The sequence below is a fragment of the Miniopterus natalensis genome, chromosome 4 (genome assembly GCF_054644295.1).
Source record: "Miniopterus natalensis isolate mMinNat1 chromosome 4, mMinNat1.hap1, whole genome shotgun sequence".
Taxonomy (NCBI): Eukaryota; Metazoa; Chordata; class Mammalia; order Chiroptera; family Miniopteridae; genus Miniopterus; species Miniopterus natalensis.
Window position 1 is genome coordinate 53810993 of NC_142084.1, and position 17930 is coordinate 53828922.

The window sequence follows — 17930 nt, forward strand, 5'->3', positions numbered from 1 at the left end:
GAGAGTTTTATGGATTGAGGAAAACACTTTCACTTCCTAAATTGATGAGATCAATTTAGCAGCTATTTAAACCTTAAGATAAGGGTTAACGCTCATCATCAATGAGAATTTCTATACAACGGATCAACTGCACCACCCTTAGATCTGTAGACTATTTTGCCCAGCAGCTCAATCAGGGGTAATGCCACTGGGGGAAAAAACACCACCAGACTCTAAATTCATGTCTGTATAAAACCAATTCTGGGTTTTTTTCAACCTGTATAAAAACGTGATCATCCGAGGCATATGAAAAAGAATACAATGTTTAATTTTAGCAGGTTGCTAAAATACTGACAACTAACCAATGCCCTGTAAATACTCTTATTTTGGCCATGGCCCACAAGGTTAACTTCTAGAGAATTCAGCCTGATATAATAAAATAACTCATGAAAATTAAACTTTGTAAGCTTTTCCACTTTTGAGACAAAATATATAAATTAAGGTAATACCTGTTTATAGCACTTGAAAAATGTCTACATACTAACATTGCCACAGTCTATAAGGTACATAACATTTAGAAAACACAGTTGGTCAAATACTGTGTTCAGATATGTACATATAGAGACAGAAATCCACATTGGTAGCATGAATAGGTCTGATTAGCAAATATCACTCATGTAGATATGATGTACAATCAAGTGTGCCCTTGATTCTAATTACCATTATACGCAAGACATCTGTAAATTATATCGTGAGCTGCAATCCCCCATCCACTACCAGAACATGCCCTGTAATATATGGTGATTCTAAGAGAAACACAACTGCATGTGCCACATCAATAGGTTCTCCGAATCTTCCAAGGGGAATACTTTTCTTTAAATGTTCTTCTTTCAAGTCTTTTGTCATATCTGTATGAACAAATCCTAAAAGAGAAATGTTTATTTAGTAGCAAAGGGTAGACACTAAGACACTGGCTCAATTTCAAATAAAAATAAATTTGCTCCAGAAAATTTGAGGTTACTAATAAACCGTTTAGGAAATACAGTTTGCTAGCAATCAAGCCTACATTTTTATTCAATTTAACTCAATGCACATTTATTGAACACTAAAATCTTTGATTCTCAAATATTTGGCCCAACTCATACCACAATGTAAGTGGGTACATATAAACATGAATAAAATTTCTGTTCCTCAGGGAACATATAACTTATGGAGGAACTGGTCACTTGCACCCCTAATTCTAATGTAAGAAAGTCCAGTGAATATCCTTATAGAGGTATGCACAAAGTACTCCAGAATTCATTAATTTTCACTTGAGTTGGGTAGAGGGGTGGATGGTAGGGTAGAGGGAAGGAAGGCATCACAAAGGTGGTCCCATGGACCAGTCAGGCATTATGACAAAAATTAGTTCCATTTGCTGTAACTAGGACAGCTGATGACATTAGAAAGGCCAGTATTTCCAACATTCATATAAGAAGAAACTTTCAGTCATATCCAATTCTGATACAAGTATACAGAGAAAAGTAAAATTTTAACATGGCATTGGTGTATGCAGTAAAGCTTGCAGGGAACATGTTCTAAAGCATGAAGTTATGTAGTATAAAGTGTTATGTAATACAGTAAGCAACTAGTCCTAAGTGACTCATATTATACATATATGCCAGAAGGACTATAGATTTATTAATAAAATCTTGTGGTTAATCTGAGACATACAAATACATACTCCCAATAAAATACTTAACTTATATCATCAGTATTCACTATTCAATAATTTAAGCTTCAAAAAAGAAAGCAAATAAGTAGTCCTCATAAAAGGAACAATAATTAGAAAAATATTAAAAAGTTTTACGGTCATAAAATATTATGGATTAAGAGTTAGACATAACATGTGAAGTACAAGTTTAATGTGCAATCTCAAAAACACAGTCTCCTGGGAGATTAAAGACAGCGGTGGACTGAGTGGAAGCTACACTGACACTCTCCCAGGACCAAACTAGAATTACAACTAAAATACAGAAAAACCATCCTGAATAATCAACTGCAACTGAAGATGAGCTGGAGAGCACCCTCATAACCAAGGAGGAAAAGTGGAGACCAAATAGAGCTGGTAGGAAGTGTGGAGGCATAAGAGGGCTGGCTGAGCTCCCACAGGCAGCAGCTGAAGGTCCGGAGGGATATCTCAGCTGTGGGGGGTTCCCACTGAGGATTCTGGGGCCTCAATCCCAGGCTGGGCTTCCCAGCCAAGAGCACCAAAACTGACGTTATGTGGTACCCATATAACATCTGGCTGTGAAAAGCAGCTGGGTTTCTGTCTGCCAGGGAGAGAGAGCTAGAAATGCAGGCACCCTCTTAAAGAACCAACGCACAAAGTTTCATGTGCAGCCACTCACCCTGGGCTCCAGCAGAGGGAGGGAGGAGTGGACTGAAGCTGTGTGAGGAAAACCTAAGGTTGTGGGCTTTGGAGATAGAGCTCAGAGGGCACCCCTCTGGATTGCTGTACCAAGTCATTCCCCCATTCTGCAGAGGCACACAGTTACCTTCCAAGCAGCTTTTGCCTGAGGGGGAAGCAATTATCCTACCCTGCTGGAAAACCTCTCGCCATACCCCATAGAGTTTCTACAGCCTGAGGCTCATTAAGAGAATCAGATTAATCAGCCTGCAGGCAGAGGAAGATTTCAGGATGCTTTGAGTCTCTGCCTGATCTGCTTCTAGACCAAAGTAGACTTTGGTATGCATCTTGGTCATGTCCAAACACACACAGTCCCAACAGAGGGGACCTCAAGCCATGGGATGCTGATAGTTCCAACAGTGTACTTAAGGCCAGTCACAAACAGCATCTGACACTGGCCTGCACCACAGACCATCCAAAAAGCCTAAGAGACCTAGCAAGCCTACATAGAAACAAACCCAAATAGGCAGCCAAAATGGGGAGACAAAAAAACAACCCCAAATGAAAGAACAAGAGAAGTCCCCAGAAAAAGAGCTAAATGAAATGGAGATAAGCAATCTAACAGATATAGAGTTCAGAATATTGACTGCAAGGACGCTCAACAGCATGAAAAAAGATGTGGAAACTTTGAAGGAAATTAAGAATAACATAGCAGAAATAAAGAAGACATTGGGAGGAATAAATAGCAGATTAGAGGAAGCTGAGGATTAGATCAGTGAATTAGAAGACAGGGTAGAAAAAGTCACTCAGTCAGAGATCCAAAAAGAAAAAACAATTAAAAACAAGAGGACAGTCTAAGGGAGCTGTGGGACAATATGAAACGTAACAATATTCGCATCACAGGAATGCCAGAGAGGTCGAAAGTAAGCAAGGAGTAGAGAATCTGTTGGCAAAAAACTTCCCTAACCTGGTGAAGGAAAAAGTCACACAAGTTCAGGAGGCACAGAGTCCCAAGCAAGAACCCAAAGAGGCCCACACCCAGACACATCATAATTAAAATGCCAAATATTCAAGACAAAGAGAGAATATTAAAGGCAGCAAGAGAAAAGCAATCTGTTACCTACAAAGCAGCCCCCATAAGGCTGTCAGCTGACTTCTCATCAGAAACTCTACAAGCCAGAAGGGAATGGCATGAAGTATTCAAGGTAATACAAAACAAGAATCTGAAACCAAGACTACTCTATCCAGCAAAGCTACCATTCAAAATAGATGGTGAAATAAAGAGCTTCCCAGACAAAATAGGGCTAAAGGAGTTTATCACCGCCAAACCAGCATTGCAGAAAATGTTAAAGGTACTGTTGTAATTAGAAGTAGAAATAGAAGCACTGTAAGAAATGTTAAAGGGAATGCTGTAACAATAAGAAGAAATAGAGAGGGAAACTTAGGCATAAAGAATTATAATGGCAATAAATAAGGACCTATCAATAATAACCTTAACAACTTTAAGGGAGAGATCAACAGCAATACAGTCATAGTTGTGGACTTTAATACCCATCTGACTTCACTGGATAGATCTTCCAGATAAAAAGTCAACACAGAAACAGTGACTCTAAATGGCACACTAGATCACATGGATTTAATTGATATTTATAGGACATTTCACCCCAAAGCTGCAGAATATACATTCCTCTCAAGTGCACATGGGTCATTCTCAAAGACAGACCACATATTAGGACACAAAACCAGTCTCTACAAGCTCAAGAAGACTGAAATCATATCAAGCATCTCAGATCACAATGGCATGAAATTAGAAATCAACTACACTAAACACACTCAAAAACATTCAAACACATGGAGGCTAAATAACATGTTATTAAACAATCAATGGGTTACCAATAAGCTCAAGAAAGAAATCAAAAACTTCCTGGAAACAAATGAAAATGAACACACAACAACCTAAAAGCTATGGGACACAGCAAAGGCAGTCCTAAAAGGGAAGTTCATAGCACTGCAGGCCTACCTCAAAATGCAGGAAAAATTTTTAGTAAACTATCTAACCCTACAACTTAAAGAATTAGAAAGCTCCCCTGTGAAGCTGTCTGGAACAGGGCTCTTGTTTGCTGGGAGTTTTTTTGTTGCTGCTTCAATTTCATCAGTTGTTATGAGCCTCTGCAGGTTTTCTGATTCTTCCTCATTCGGTTTTACATACTGTCACTCAGATGTGGAATCTAATAAACAAACTAGACTGAAGAACAAAATAGATTCAGAGACATAGAAGCATGAACAGACTGATGAATTTCAGTGGGAAGGCAGAGGTGGGGGAGTGGGTGGGGGGAGATTAACCAAAGAATTTATATGCCTAACCCACGAACACAAACAATAGTGTGGTGAAGGCCTGGGCAGGGTGGGGCAGATGTGGGGTGGAGGGGATCAATGGGGAGAAAAAGGGGGATATCTGTAATACTTTCAACAATAAAGATAAATTTTAAAAAAAAGAACTAGTTGAATAAATCATGATACATCCACAAAATAGAACAATATATAGGTATTAAAATGATTCTACTGAAAGATATTTAAGAGAAAACATTTGTATAGTTAAACAGTTTACAAACGAGCCATACTAGTATTAGAAGGTACACATTTAGTTATAAAATAAATAATGACTGCAATGTCCAGCATGGCGACTATAGATAATACTGTATTGTACATTGTACATTTGAATGTAGCTAAGAGAGTAGACCTTAAAAATTCTTATCACAAGAAAAAAATTTTTAATTATGTATGGGGACAAATGTTGTTTACTATACTTACTGTGATTATTTCTCAATATATACAAATATGGAAGAGCAATGTTGTATACCTAAAAGTAATGTAATGTTGTATGTTCATTTTACCTCAAAAATATATAAATTTAAAGAAACAAAAAAATACTTATACTACTAACTCTATATATGTACCAAAATATTAACAGTGATTATAATTAGATACTAGAATTACAAATAATGGTTATTTTTCTTCTTCGTATTTGTCTGTACTTTCCTAAATGTCTACAACAGATACATATTATTTTTGTATTTAGATTAAAAATTATAGAAAAAGATGCACAGTACTAACTTCAGATTATCTATAATGAGGGCCTGGAATAAAATAACAAGTTTATAGTTCTGTGATTCATTGAGAGATTACATTATGAAATACAATCTCCTCTACCATAAAATCTTACCACATTCATTTAAAAAGTCAGCAAAGTTTCCCTCATTCCCTTTCATCTTTAAGAACAATGAGATGGCCAGAAGAAATGCAAGAATAAAAGCAGCAGCTGACACAGATAATGATCAAACTGGATAACCAGCCTTGGCATAATTTTAAGCGAACTGGAAATGAAGCTTCCTCTACGCTGAAGAGTCAATAATCAGTGGACAATCCAGTCATCTCAAGAACTATCGTTGGGCTCCCTGATATCCACAGTTCAATGTCCTTGGGCACGCTTATTTTCAAAGATGCCTCAGAGAGTGTATTAGAAAGAAGAATTCACCTCACACGTTAAAGAAGTTGAATGAATTAAAATTACAAGTGTAACATTTAAAGCTTGTTTCTTCCCAGAGTTCATGACGCAATTATCCTTTAATCTAAGGTCATTCTGAATTCAAGAAAAATTGGCATAAAATATTTCCCCACTTACTTTCAAACGTCACTATCAAACTCTCAAGTTAGTCAAAGTAGTTTTATATATGGCAAACAAAATTGGGGAAATTACTACCTGACTTCAAGACCACAATGCTACATAATCAAGACAGTATGGTATTGGTGAAGGGATACACATATAGTAGATCAGTGGAACTGAAGAGAGAACCCACTCAAGGCTATGAAGAAAGGAAAGGCCTGCAGCAAATGCTGCTCAACAACACATATGGAAAACATTTTATTTTTATTTTTATTTTTTTAAAATATATCTTTATTGATTTCAGAGAGAGGAAAGGAAAGGGAGAGAGATAGAAACATCAATGATGAGAGAGTCATTGATGGAGCCCGCAACCCGGGCATGTGCCCTGACCGGGAATCAAACCCCAATCGCCTGGATCCTGGAAAACATATTTTTAAAGCAATGTACCCATTACAGTTTCAATTTATCAAATACTGTTTCATATTTTCCAATCAGTAAGATGTATCCATGATGAGTAATTTATTTCATATTTACAGTAGTATCAAAGCTTACCAACTAATTGATCTTTAAAAAATTAGTAGCTCTGTCCGGCTAATTCCATTGGTTAGAGCATCGTCCAGTACACCAACGAGCTGCAAGTTCAATTCCCGTTCAGGGCATATACCTAGGTTGCGGGCATGTACAGGAGGCAACCGATCCATGTTTTTCTTTCACATAGTTGTTCGTCTCTCTCTCTCTCTCTCTAAAGCAATAAAAACCTATGCTCGGGTGAGAATTAAAACAAATAAATCAGTAATATTAGGCAGTGGCCCTGGCTGGTGTGGCCCAGTTTGTTGGGGCATCATCCCTTACACCAAAAAAGGCTGTGGGTTAAAATCCAGGTCAGGGCACATACCAAGGATGCACACTCAGTCCCTGCTCAGGGTGGGTAGGGGAGGCAACCGATCCACGTTTCTCTCTCACATGGATGTTTCTTTCTCTTTCTCTTTCTCTCTCTCTCCTCCACGCCCCACTCTCTCTAACCAATAAATACATATCCTCAAGTGGGAATTTTTAAAAAATAAAAATAATAGTAATAATATCAGGCAGTGAATGACAGCCTGGTTTGTTATTTTCCTTGCCCCTGCTTTTCCTGTTATGATTTGCTTTTCAATTATGTTCCTTAATTGGAAGCTCGATTTGAAAGTGACCAGAAAAACTGACATGAAAAGATACTTATTTGTTAATTCTGATATTTGTCAGGTCTATTAAGAGATCTGGTGAAGAATTTGATTATAATTACTATAGAAAATAAAGTTAATAAGTAACCCACAGAATCATTATAATTGTACTTTTTCAACTTATACTTTGCCTCTGACCAATGAAGCATGTTCGTACTGTGAAACCTACTTATATGCAGCCAATAAAATGTAATAAAGGTCACCTTATTAAACGACCACATTTTTAGCAACAGGCTTTTGTGTGTGGTATAAACTGCAGTGGAAAGATCTTTAGAAAAGGTTATACATACAAACACACTTCCATAAGACTCATAAAACTTCCCTTTGTATACAAACTGGATTCCCACTATTTAGCCTGTTGCCTTGACAACTAATTCACTCTAACAAAATTAAGCATTCATTCTTCAGCGTTTCCATAGCACCATACATGTATCTTTATATTCATCATATGCCATTGCAATTATTTGTTCATGTGTCTGGCTTTCCCACTGTACTTAGCTCCTTGTGGCAGAAGTATCTTACTCATTTTTGTACTTTTGGAACTTAACACAGGCTTTGCACATAGGAGACACTACAGTAAGGAAGTGTGCTGAATGACTGATTATGAGTTAAGAACACCTGCATTACCTCTAAACCATCAGCTTTTAAATCACTATGACCTGGAATTAACTCTTCATTACCCACACCACTGCAATCGCTAAGAGAAAAGGAAGGAAATGCATGCAGTCCCAAACCACAAAAATCTATTCTCCATATGGATAAACTAGGCTAACACTAAAATCAATCACACTGCACAAAGCACACACAAACAGAAAGCAGTGCCAGGATGACAGTGCAACTTTTGGATTATCCTGTTTTGGTTTGGTTTTGAAAAATGGATGTACTGTATCGAAACCAGAGTCTATCAAATGTTCATGGACTGGAATGCTTGAATTGAGCCGGTCTCTGTGACTAAACAATGAGTTGGGATGAAGGCACTTTATACAGCAAAAAGGCTATCAGACATTTGACCATCCCCTGATCCCTGCTGGTTCAACATCAGTGTCAAAGGGAACACCAACTCTAGCGCCCAAGCTGCAGCCATTAGTGACTTGAAATGAAAAGGTGGCAAAGTCTACTTTGCCTGCTCTTTCTTATAACCAATAAACTACACAAAATGTCTTTTCTTAATATAGGTAATCAATTCTTAAATACCTGTAGTAAGCTAGCACAAAATTCCATGGCTAACTGGCAGAGGTAGATGAAAACACTCACATTATTCAAAAGCGAGTAAATATCAAACCAAAATTTCTATCACACCATCTAATGAGTGATAATGGTAGATTCAAATTTTAGCACCTTTTTATTACCCTCTTAATGACCTCAGGCAATTTTATGAACTATTAACTTGGCAAAGGCGAATAATATAAAGATGAAAGTTACAAAATCGGATACTTGCACATAGTTTCAACAGAACATATTAGCAAAAGGACAAAAAGACCTAAAAAGCTTCTAATGATACAAATCTAAGGAACCATTACTTTTAAGCTTACCTTAGCTAGAAATCAAAAGATAAGGCTTTTAGTAAGAGTCCTGACATAAACCTTTAGGGAGTCACTGCCCCCTAGGTCCCAGTCTTCTAAACTGTAAAAATGACTGGAATAAATGATATACAACATCCTTTCCACCTCACAGTTTTCCAAAATTAAAACTTAAAGATTTTAAAGAAAATAGAAGGTACAGGGAATTGTTTTCTAGTCACCAGTTCACTCTTTGATTCTTTACACAATCATTTTAGAGCTATTCTGCCCAGATGTCCATCTATGAGTACCCTTAATAGGCCAATTAATGGTTCCCTTCTCTATGAACCAAAAAAAGATGAAGAGTTCTTTTAGCCTGCAGGAACCTATACTATACTTCTGGTCATTATGTTTTAATATTTTCCAATTACCACTTACTAACAAACCAACGTAATTGGTTTTATGTCCCATTTAATCCATCAATATTTTCAAGTAATGTGGAATACCCAAAGTCAGCATAATAAATAAAAGGAACAAGTGCACAAAAATGGTCCTCTGGACTTCTTAAAGGGGATCTGATTTCTGTGTACTCAAATCACACTTGCTTTGTCTTACAGGTGAATTGCCTCTCAGATGGCTTGGTTTTTCCTGCATGTTTAACAAGAAAACAAGTGTTCCTGATAGATTCCCTACAGGAAGGCAGCTCTATGGTAAGTTGCCCACTGTGACTTCTATTTTGAAAATTCATTAAACAGCCACCTCTCTAACAATCTTCACTGTTGGCCACTCCCAATATGTCTGATTTTAGAAGCCTCCTGCATATGGAATACAACTTGTTCATGCCAGAGTACAAGTGTTCTCATTTCTATTGTGATGCACTACCACTTTCCTCCCTCGTGACATTACACAACGAGCTTCCACTTGGTCATTAAACAGGCAACTACTGCTAAAATCATTATAACATCTTATTACTTCATGGAGTTTCTTTTTAAAATATCTTTCTGTATGTAAATATCTTTCTTGCCTCTAAATTTTTCTTTGTGTTGAATTTGAAACACAAACCTTGGCTAGCTCTCTGGGGTACAATGAGGTCCAATGAAAGGTATCTTGTCTACTTGGAAAAGAAACATTATATGACCTCTGGCAACTCTTTTTCTGAACAAATACTGACTTTCTGGAGTAATCAGTAGATCAGTTAGTGCACATGACTGCTTTGTGAAATGTGCAAACAATATCACCTACACAGCCTTGTTTATTTCCTCTGAATTGCACTCTTAAAAGCATATTGTATTAGAGCTATTCAGATATTTTAAATAAAAAGATGTATTATATTCACACACAGAGACATACACACACTTGAAGTTCTTACATTCTTAATTTATAACTGATTTTTAAATGAGACATTTCTTTTGTGATTTTAGTTTGGGAGTTATCATTCAGTAAAATATGCAACGTGGTTTATGCAAACAAAACAGCTGGGCATTACTGTTGGCCTCCTCCGTGAGGGTGGTGCACAGCCTGGCAGTGTGGCCGTGGAAGTCCTGTCAGGACGTAAGCAGGCCCTCCTGCATTTCACTGCTCAAGAGTTTAGTAGCACTGCAGATTCCGGGTTCCTAGGCCAATACTCTGAGAAGCACTAATGATGCTGATGTACTTACAGTCTTTGCAATTGTTGTATAAAGCCATAAGCATACATAAATTATGTTTAAAAATAAATAAGAAATTTTTACTAACCTGGTGCAACTACATTCACTCTAATTTTCTGTCTTGCTACTTCTTTAGCAAGAGCTCGTGAAAATCCAACCAATCCTCCTTTACTGGCACTGTACACAGACTGACCAGCATTGCCTTTTAAACCAATAATACTTCCTAAAAAAAAAAAAAAATGAAAGCAAATCCAAACCAACTTCATGGGGTTATTTGCATATGCAGATAACTTATACTAAACAAATAAGATACAAATCATTTTACCTTGTCCTTTGCTAAAATTAGGAATTCTGACCATTGTCCCTTGACTGGTAAGAGCCTGAATCTGCTCCAGATACACAGAAAACAGGATTTGGAAGATGCTTACTTGAAACCTCAATGCCAAAAAGGGTTTGAGAATTGATCCGTTAAGTGAAAGAAACCTACTCTCCTCTCTGAATGGGTCACATGGTGAAAACTGCACAGTAGGAAAGGGTGAAACCGGGAAAGCTCAGATAGTGGCTCATTAATTTTACAGTTCTACAACACAGACATAAGGAAGCATTCATTTCAGCCTAAGAATAGTCCACCTGATGATAAATCTCACTAAATTTGAATTACTGTCCATCTAAACACTAAAAAGCATCAATTACTAACTTTTGGTGAAACTGCAATTTAGTTACCTTCAGTGATGTATTATAACTTGCATTGCCTACTAAAGATTCTTGGGTGGCCTCATTTATATGAATATGAAAGAACAACTCATAATTCAAATATCAACTGTAAGCAAATAAATTCATGCAAAACATAAATGGAGAGGTAATTTTCTGCACCAGTGACCTATCCTTATGATATGAAATTAATCGAGAACCTCACAAAATTTTTGGAAAGTAATTTTATTTTAGAAAACATTCCAAATGCAATTTATGTTACAATCAACAAGTCCAATATTAAAATGTTTATCTACATTATATGTTAATAACTAAGGGTGAGAACGGTGAAGCACAGAAAGAAAGAAAACAGATAGCAGACAGGGAAATGCAGATGGACAGAGCAAGGAGGACTTGGAAGAAAGAGGAACAGGAAGAAACACACAAAAGAAAGAAAAAGACGGGCATGGAAAAAGGGCCAAAGGAAGTTTTAAAAGCTGTGGTTCATGCCACATAATACTTTTTTTCTCTTCAAAAGGGGTAACTTTGGAAATACCATCAATTTTCTACAAGTTTAAAGTGGTCATTTCTGTAGTAAGATTCTCTTGATTTAAATTATCTATTTTTATTTACTGTTAGTACATTTCTAAAGGTTTGCATGTATACAAGGGAATAAAAAGGGTTTTTAAAATATATCTGAAAGGGAGATATTTTAGAGTTAAACAAATACACCCCTCCTTATTGGCTCATATATACAGGCCGGTACACCACCAGCTTACAAGAGCTTAACATTATTACCTGGCTGTGTTAGAAAGTAAAGGTCGACTCATTTACTGTCTTTTATAAGAAAATTGATCTCTTATATTCTTAAGGATAAATGTCAAAAATGTTCTAATGCTTATTAGCACATTATTCTTCTCTCGTCTCAATTTCCAAAAAGAAAAGCCCTACATCTGGAATGGAAAGCCATTTCCTAAATTAAAAAGCACAGGGTCATTTACTTCAATGAAGAACTATCCCCCTTTTGTGGCTTTTTAAGTTATCACCACCTAAAATTAAACAGCAGATTGGACGCCGCTATGTTCAAATTACCAAACTGAAATAAAATTTCAAGCCATTTTGCAATTTAGGTCTAAAGTCAGAAGAACTAAAGATCACAGGTTGCTTATATCCATGCTAAAAAACTGAGAAAGTCACTCTCTTAAGAAAGCTTCCTCTTAACCTCTGTACTTGATTAATCAGTGACCCAGGCAGCTGCTCTAGACATCATTTTTAGCCCCCAATATATAAAATTTTTCAATTCCTTCTCTGTATTTTAAAAACTAGGTGTCATGTAAAAATCAGGATGTTCAATTTCTCTTAAAAAATCAAAATAGCTGGCAAAACTGGGACCCCATTTGTGCATAGCAACATTCTACTGGATTAAGCAAAGGTTGCTCCTGCTATTCTAATGGCCTCTGGACACCAAAGCTGGGTCTTTGTCACTCACCACATGGCTTGTGCTGGCATTTTTATTTTTATTTTTCCTTTTTTTAATATATCTTTATTGATTTCAAAGAGAGGAAGGGAGAGGGAGAGAGAGAGAAACATCAATGATGAGAGAGTGGTCATTGATCAGCTGCCTCTTGCATGTGCCCCACCAGGGTTCGAGCTCCCAACCAGGGCATGTGTCCTGTTCGGGAATCGAACCTCCATCTCCTGCATCATAGGTCAATGCTCACCACTGAGCCACGCCCGGCTGGGCCAATCATTTTTCTTATACTTGGTGATGTCAACTCATTTATCACCTACTTGACCACTCTAAGGATGTGAATTTGTGATTCCATTTTACCCATTAATCAGTTAATCTAATCCTTTTTCCACAGATAATAAAATGACACATTTCATCCAAGTTTCACCCATGAGAAAATTCCAATTTAGCCAAGTAAATATTTTTATGGTACTAAAAAATAATCATTAATTCACAAAGGTGAAGACTCACCTACATTCACAATAGACCCTCTCTTTTGCTGAATCATAGTTTTCATGGCAGCTCTGCAAGTCAGCATGGAACCCAAAAGGTTAGTATGAAGCTGAGACATCATATCTTCAGTTTTTGTTCTTACTAAAAGGCTATCCCTAAATTAAATAAAACAAAATAAAAAGCATGCAAATTAAAAATTGTGTAAAACAAAAAACATCAAGAAATACGTAACGTTTTTACTGAGAATAGAAGTGCTTCATATCTGAGCTAGAATACCTAGAAAGTCCCATTTTAAACTTGGTTTCAGAGGCACTAAAATAACTGATAAGCCAGAAAGGATCCACTTGGAAGCCACCTTCCTACCCCCTCAGGTACAGTGGCAAATATTCCTAACTGTGAGAAGTGGTGCCATGTAGCCAAAATAGCCTGAATTAACTGAGCAATTGCCATGCTAAGCATTCCTTGTTTAGCAAGAAAATTAACATATTTTTCTAAATACTTGGTCCCAAACTCATCATAAAAAAAAAAAATACCCATTGTGACTCCATTAATGTTAAGTTCATGAAGTGACAAAATTTATGTATGATGATAGAAGTCAGAATTGTAGTTAAGCATAAGGAACTATTAACTGGGAAGAAACTGAGAGAGCTTTCTGAAGTGCTGAAAAAGTTCTGCAGCTCAACATGAATGTTGATTATAATGTTAAAACTGATCGAACTGTACCCTTATTGTATTATCTCAAAATAAAAGACTGCATGGATTCACAGATCAAATTTTAAAATACGGTTTTTAATTCCAATTAGAAGTAAAACAACTTAATTGTCACATCAACTCATACTAATCAAAGACATATTAAGGAAAAAATGACATTAGAAATATACTTAAATTTGGAACCAACCTGTTAATTCCAGCTGCATTTACCAAGAAGTTAACAGGGCCTAAATTTTTCTCCATCTCTTCAAATGTATTCTGAACATCATGTTCATTGGCAACGTCACATCTAAATGCCAAATGACCACCTACACAACAAAGATTAGAATTACTTATAACTTATAACTGGAACTTAAAATTTTTGTCTAGTAACATTTGTTAAGCATCTGCTATGAACTAGGCCTGTGCTAATCTAGAACCTAGAGATAAAAGATGATGTCATGGGTTCCTCCTCTAGTGGAGTTCAGTCTAATAAAACTGGGATGGGGGCCAGTGGGGAACAAGGAGAAATAAAGTGACACTACAGAATGTAAATCCTAAAACTTGCTTTTCAATCAACAAAAAGTGGGGAAAGGGCATTTTTGGGGCTCATAATGCTTTGTAAAATTCACCCTATAATACTTATAGCTTTGACACTGACTCCATCTACTCAACTCAAAACTCTTCTGGGTTTCATATTCTTTTTTTGAAATGTATGTCTAATTCTGTTAGATTTTTGTCCAGTTGTTTTCCTGGTCCTCCCCTGAGCATAAACTCTAGGATTTCATTTTTCTTTTTCACTATGACACATATATTATTATATGTCTACTGTTCAAGCCTGACCATTAGGAGAGAGAAGACAAAACAGGTAGCTGTAAAAATACTGAAACTGCAAACCATGAAAAAAAACTTTTTACTAAAAGCAACTGTTGTTTATCCTTTACTAAAAGTACCCCCTGAAGCCTTTAAAAACCGTAAATCACTGGGAAGTCACACTTTCTGAGTGTAAACCACTCATGGAACATGAATCAAAGAAATGAAAGGCCTAAAACCATCCTGTGGCTCCCTCTTGGCTTTCACCTGAGGAGCTGTTGGGTCCACAACCACCCTTGAAAGGTCAACCAACAGTTTTCATCTGGTCCAGCAAACATTGGTGGCTTGCAGTGACTCCATACAGACCACCACTTTTTCGCTCCTTTGTCAAAGTAACATAATGGCAACGAATCTGAGCAAGAAGCATTCACTGAAATTCTCTCTGGTCTATTACTTATAAGGCCCCTAGCAACCCAAGTCCAAAGCTCCCATTTTGGTAGGAGCAGTCACAGAAGCGGGAACTTGGCAGCCTACAAACCACAGTGACCACAAGCCTCTGCCAAACCACAACCAACCAGTGAGAACACCTGTACAAACTCCGGACTCCCCCTCCCGTCCAAAAAAGTCTCCACCCCCTCCCGGGTGGTGACTGCCCATTAGGCTCACTCCACCTAGACCCAAGTGGTTTTCAATAAATCTGTTTTAAACTCTCAACAAGCCCTGTACATTCTCTCCCTTGGCAAATCCCCCTAACATAACTTATGTGGGTTTTTTCTTTTAGACAGTCTTTCTCCTAAGCCATGTAACCAATCAGGGTGAACCCATAAGTAATGTTATTTTAAAGGTTACAGCTACCAGCTGCATCCCCAGGCCTCTATTTCCCCCCAGTGCCTCCCTGATAGTAAACGAGGTGCATCTGTCCATCCTAGCAATTAAACAAAAGGCAGCATGTAGATATCTTTCAAACATCCTATTTCTCCCTACCATCAAGAGACTTAAATTCGCAAAACAAGTTACTGATCCAGTATTAAACAGGAAAAAAATGAGGGTTAAATGGAATTAAAAGGAATTTGTCAGAGCAAATCTCAAATGCCCACTTGTAAAAGTCACCAAAAGAATTTAACAACTAAGTGCCTATGGAGGTATTAGCGCAAACCAGGTACATCTCAAAACTGGCTGGTGCTCAGGTCTATGCAACCGTTTTGCGGGTCCACACACAGCCTGTTATGCCCGACACCCCCTAACCTTCCTGCCTCCAGGGCGCCCGCGATCCTGCCCCAGGGGCTGAGCCCTTTGCCCCACATAAAAAGTGAACTGTTGTGAGGCTCTGTTCTTCCAGACGCCACGACAAAGCAGCTCCTCCAGGCTGGCACTAGGGAGGGGGGTGCTTAATGGGCCCTCACGAGACGGCTAAGCCTCAAAGGAAAGCCCTGGGCCGCCCTGGCAGGCAGCCCGGCAGGCGGCGGGCAGTTCTGCGGGCACAGGACGGCGGCGGGGCGGTCTCCGCACAGCCCGCAGCACAGCTCGGGACCAGCCCCTGCACGTGGGCAGCTGCATTTGCTGAACTTCAGAGCCCTCAACAAACGGGGAGACTCAAGGCGCGTGGACCGCAGCAACTGGACGACTGCAGCTCGATACCTACTGCCGAGGTCAGCGGCGGCGGCCCTGGCCACGTCCAGATTTCTGGCGATGACGGCCAGCCGGTAGCCCTTCTGGGCCATTAACTGGGCCACTGCCCTGCCAATGCCCCGGGAGCCTCCAAAAACAGCGCAGACTTTGTCCATCTTGGACCAGGAACTCGCACACTTGGAGGAAAGAAGGCTAGGAGTGCCGGCCCCTTTCCAGATTCGCGACCTTTAAACCACCGCCGCTCTAATTAAAGGAGAAAAAAAAAAAAAAGCCAACTGCCGCGAGAAAAAGTAGGCGCCCCACCCCTCCTCCTGCCGCGGGACTCTGACCATCCCGGAGGCCCGGACGGGCTCTGAGAGCAAAGCGTCAGCACGTAGACTTCCCCGCGCACCGGCTCCCAAGCGCCGCGCCCGTAGAGGACCGGGCGCCAATGACGTAACGCGGCCAAGGACTGGCTGAGAAGGGGCTGCACTGCATGCTGGGACTTGTAGTTTTGGGACAGGAGGGAACGAGGCGTGGGCGAGCTGCTCAAGCGTGCTCCACAGCCCTAGGCACCTGGCGGGGGAGAGACGGGGTTGTGGCTCAGAATTAGAGCGCTGATGACCAACCACTCCAGTTTACCTGGAAGTAATGGGGTTATTTAGACGCTGGACTTTTCGTTTTAAAATCAGGGCAATCCCCATTAAATGGAAACAGGTTGATCACCATAGAACCCAGAATATACGCAATTATAAGTGGATCTTCCATTGGGGTGAGGGCTGCTGGTGCCCCCAAACCCCAGCGTTGTCACAGGGTCAATTGTACACTATTCGCAGAGTTCCAGTGTCTGCCTTTCATCCAGTGTTTGTCTTTGGCTGGGGAATAGATGCCCCACCTGTTGAAGAAGTGGCCCCCAAGTGTCAGGCTCATACCAAAAGCTCTCCTACTTGTCCCTTCCCCCAAGTTGCCACAGAAATGGGCCTCACCCTAGCTGAACGTTACTAGTCATCTCAAAGGATGCTGCAAAGACAGATGCCCTGTCAAGGACACCATGTAATAGGAGCTCAAGAAATGTTAATTGAATGATTGAATATTCTTGCAGGACTCCTAAAACAAGCATCAGCTGCTGCAAACAAAAAGAAGTTCCTGCAATTCTAAAGACATGTGCTGAGTACTCTGAGAGTTAATAAACTAAAAGTTGAGCATTTGTTACAATTATACAGTAAAAAATGAAGCGTTTCTTGATGTAATATCATTAGAGATGAAGTGTAAACCATAGCCCCTACTACTTAAACACACACACACACAGCCTGGGACAACAGGACTAAATACACATGAAACACTAGCAAGTAGTCCAAAATCATAAAGTGAAAAATTATATTAACACAAAAAATCAGAGAAACGGGAGAAGAAAGAAGAATGCATGGAAAAGCTGGATTTGAGAGCTGGATGCAGAATAAAAGGAGAAGAGGAAAAAACTAAGTCAATTGAGCATTATTTTTTAAATATTATTTTTATTCTACCTAGATTCAAAAGGGATTTGAAATGACTTGCAAAAATTCATGAGTAAAACCTCATGCCCATTAGGATGGCTACTATTAAAAAGAAAGTAAGTGTTGGTGAGGGTGTGGAGAAATTGGAACTCTTGTGCACTATTGTTGGGACTGTAAACTGTTGCTTTGGAAAACAGTATAGTGGTTCCTCAAAAAATAAAAATAGAGCTACCATATAATCCAGCAATTCCACTTCTGGGTATATACTCAAAAGAA

At 38.8% G+C, this 17930-nt stretch overlaps 1 protein-coding gene across 1 annotated transcript; it reads right to left on the bottom strand.

Annotated features, from left to right (window-relative positions):
- Positions 1–288: 288 nt before the first annotated feature.
- CBR4 (carbonyl reductase 4) lies at positions 289–16469 on the bottom strand. The gene is made up of 5 exons (XM_087815967.1): positions 16196–16469; positions 13949–14069; positions 13069–13205; positions 10486–10620; positions 289–902 (listed from the first exon to the last, which is right to left on the bottom strand). The coding sequence occupies exons 1-5, from the start codon at positions 16335–16337 to the stop codon at positions 724–726; spliced, it is 714 nt and encodes a 237-aa protein (XP_087672093.1). The 5' UTR covers positions 16338–16469; the 3' UTR covers positions 289–723.
- Between the last annotated feature and the right edge of the window lie 1461 nt (positions 16470–17930).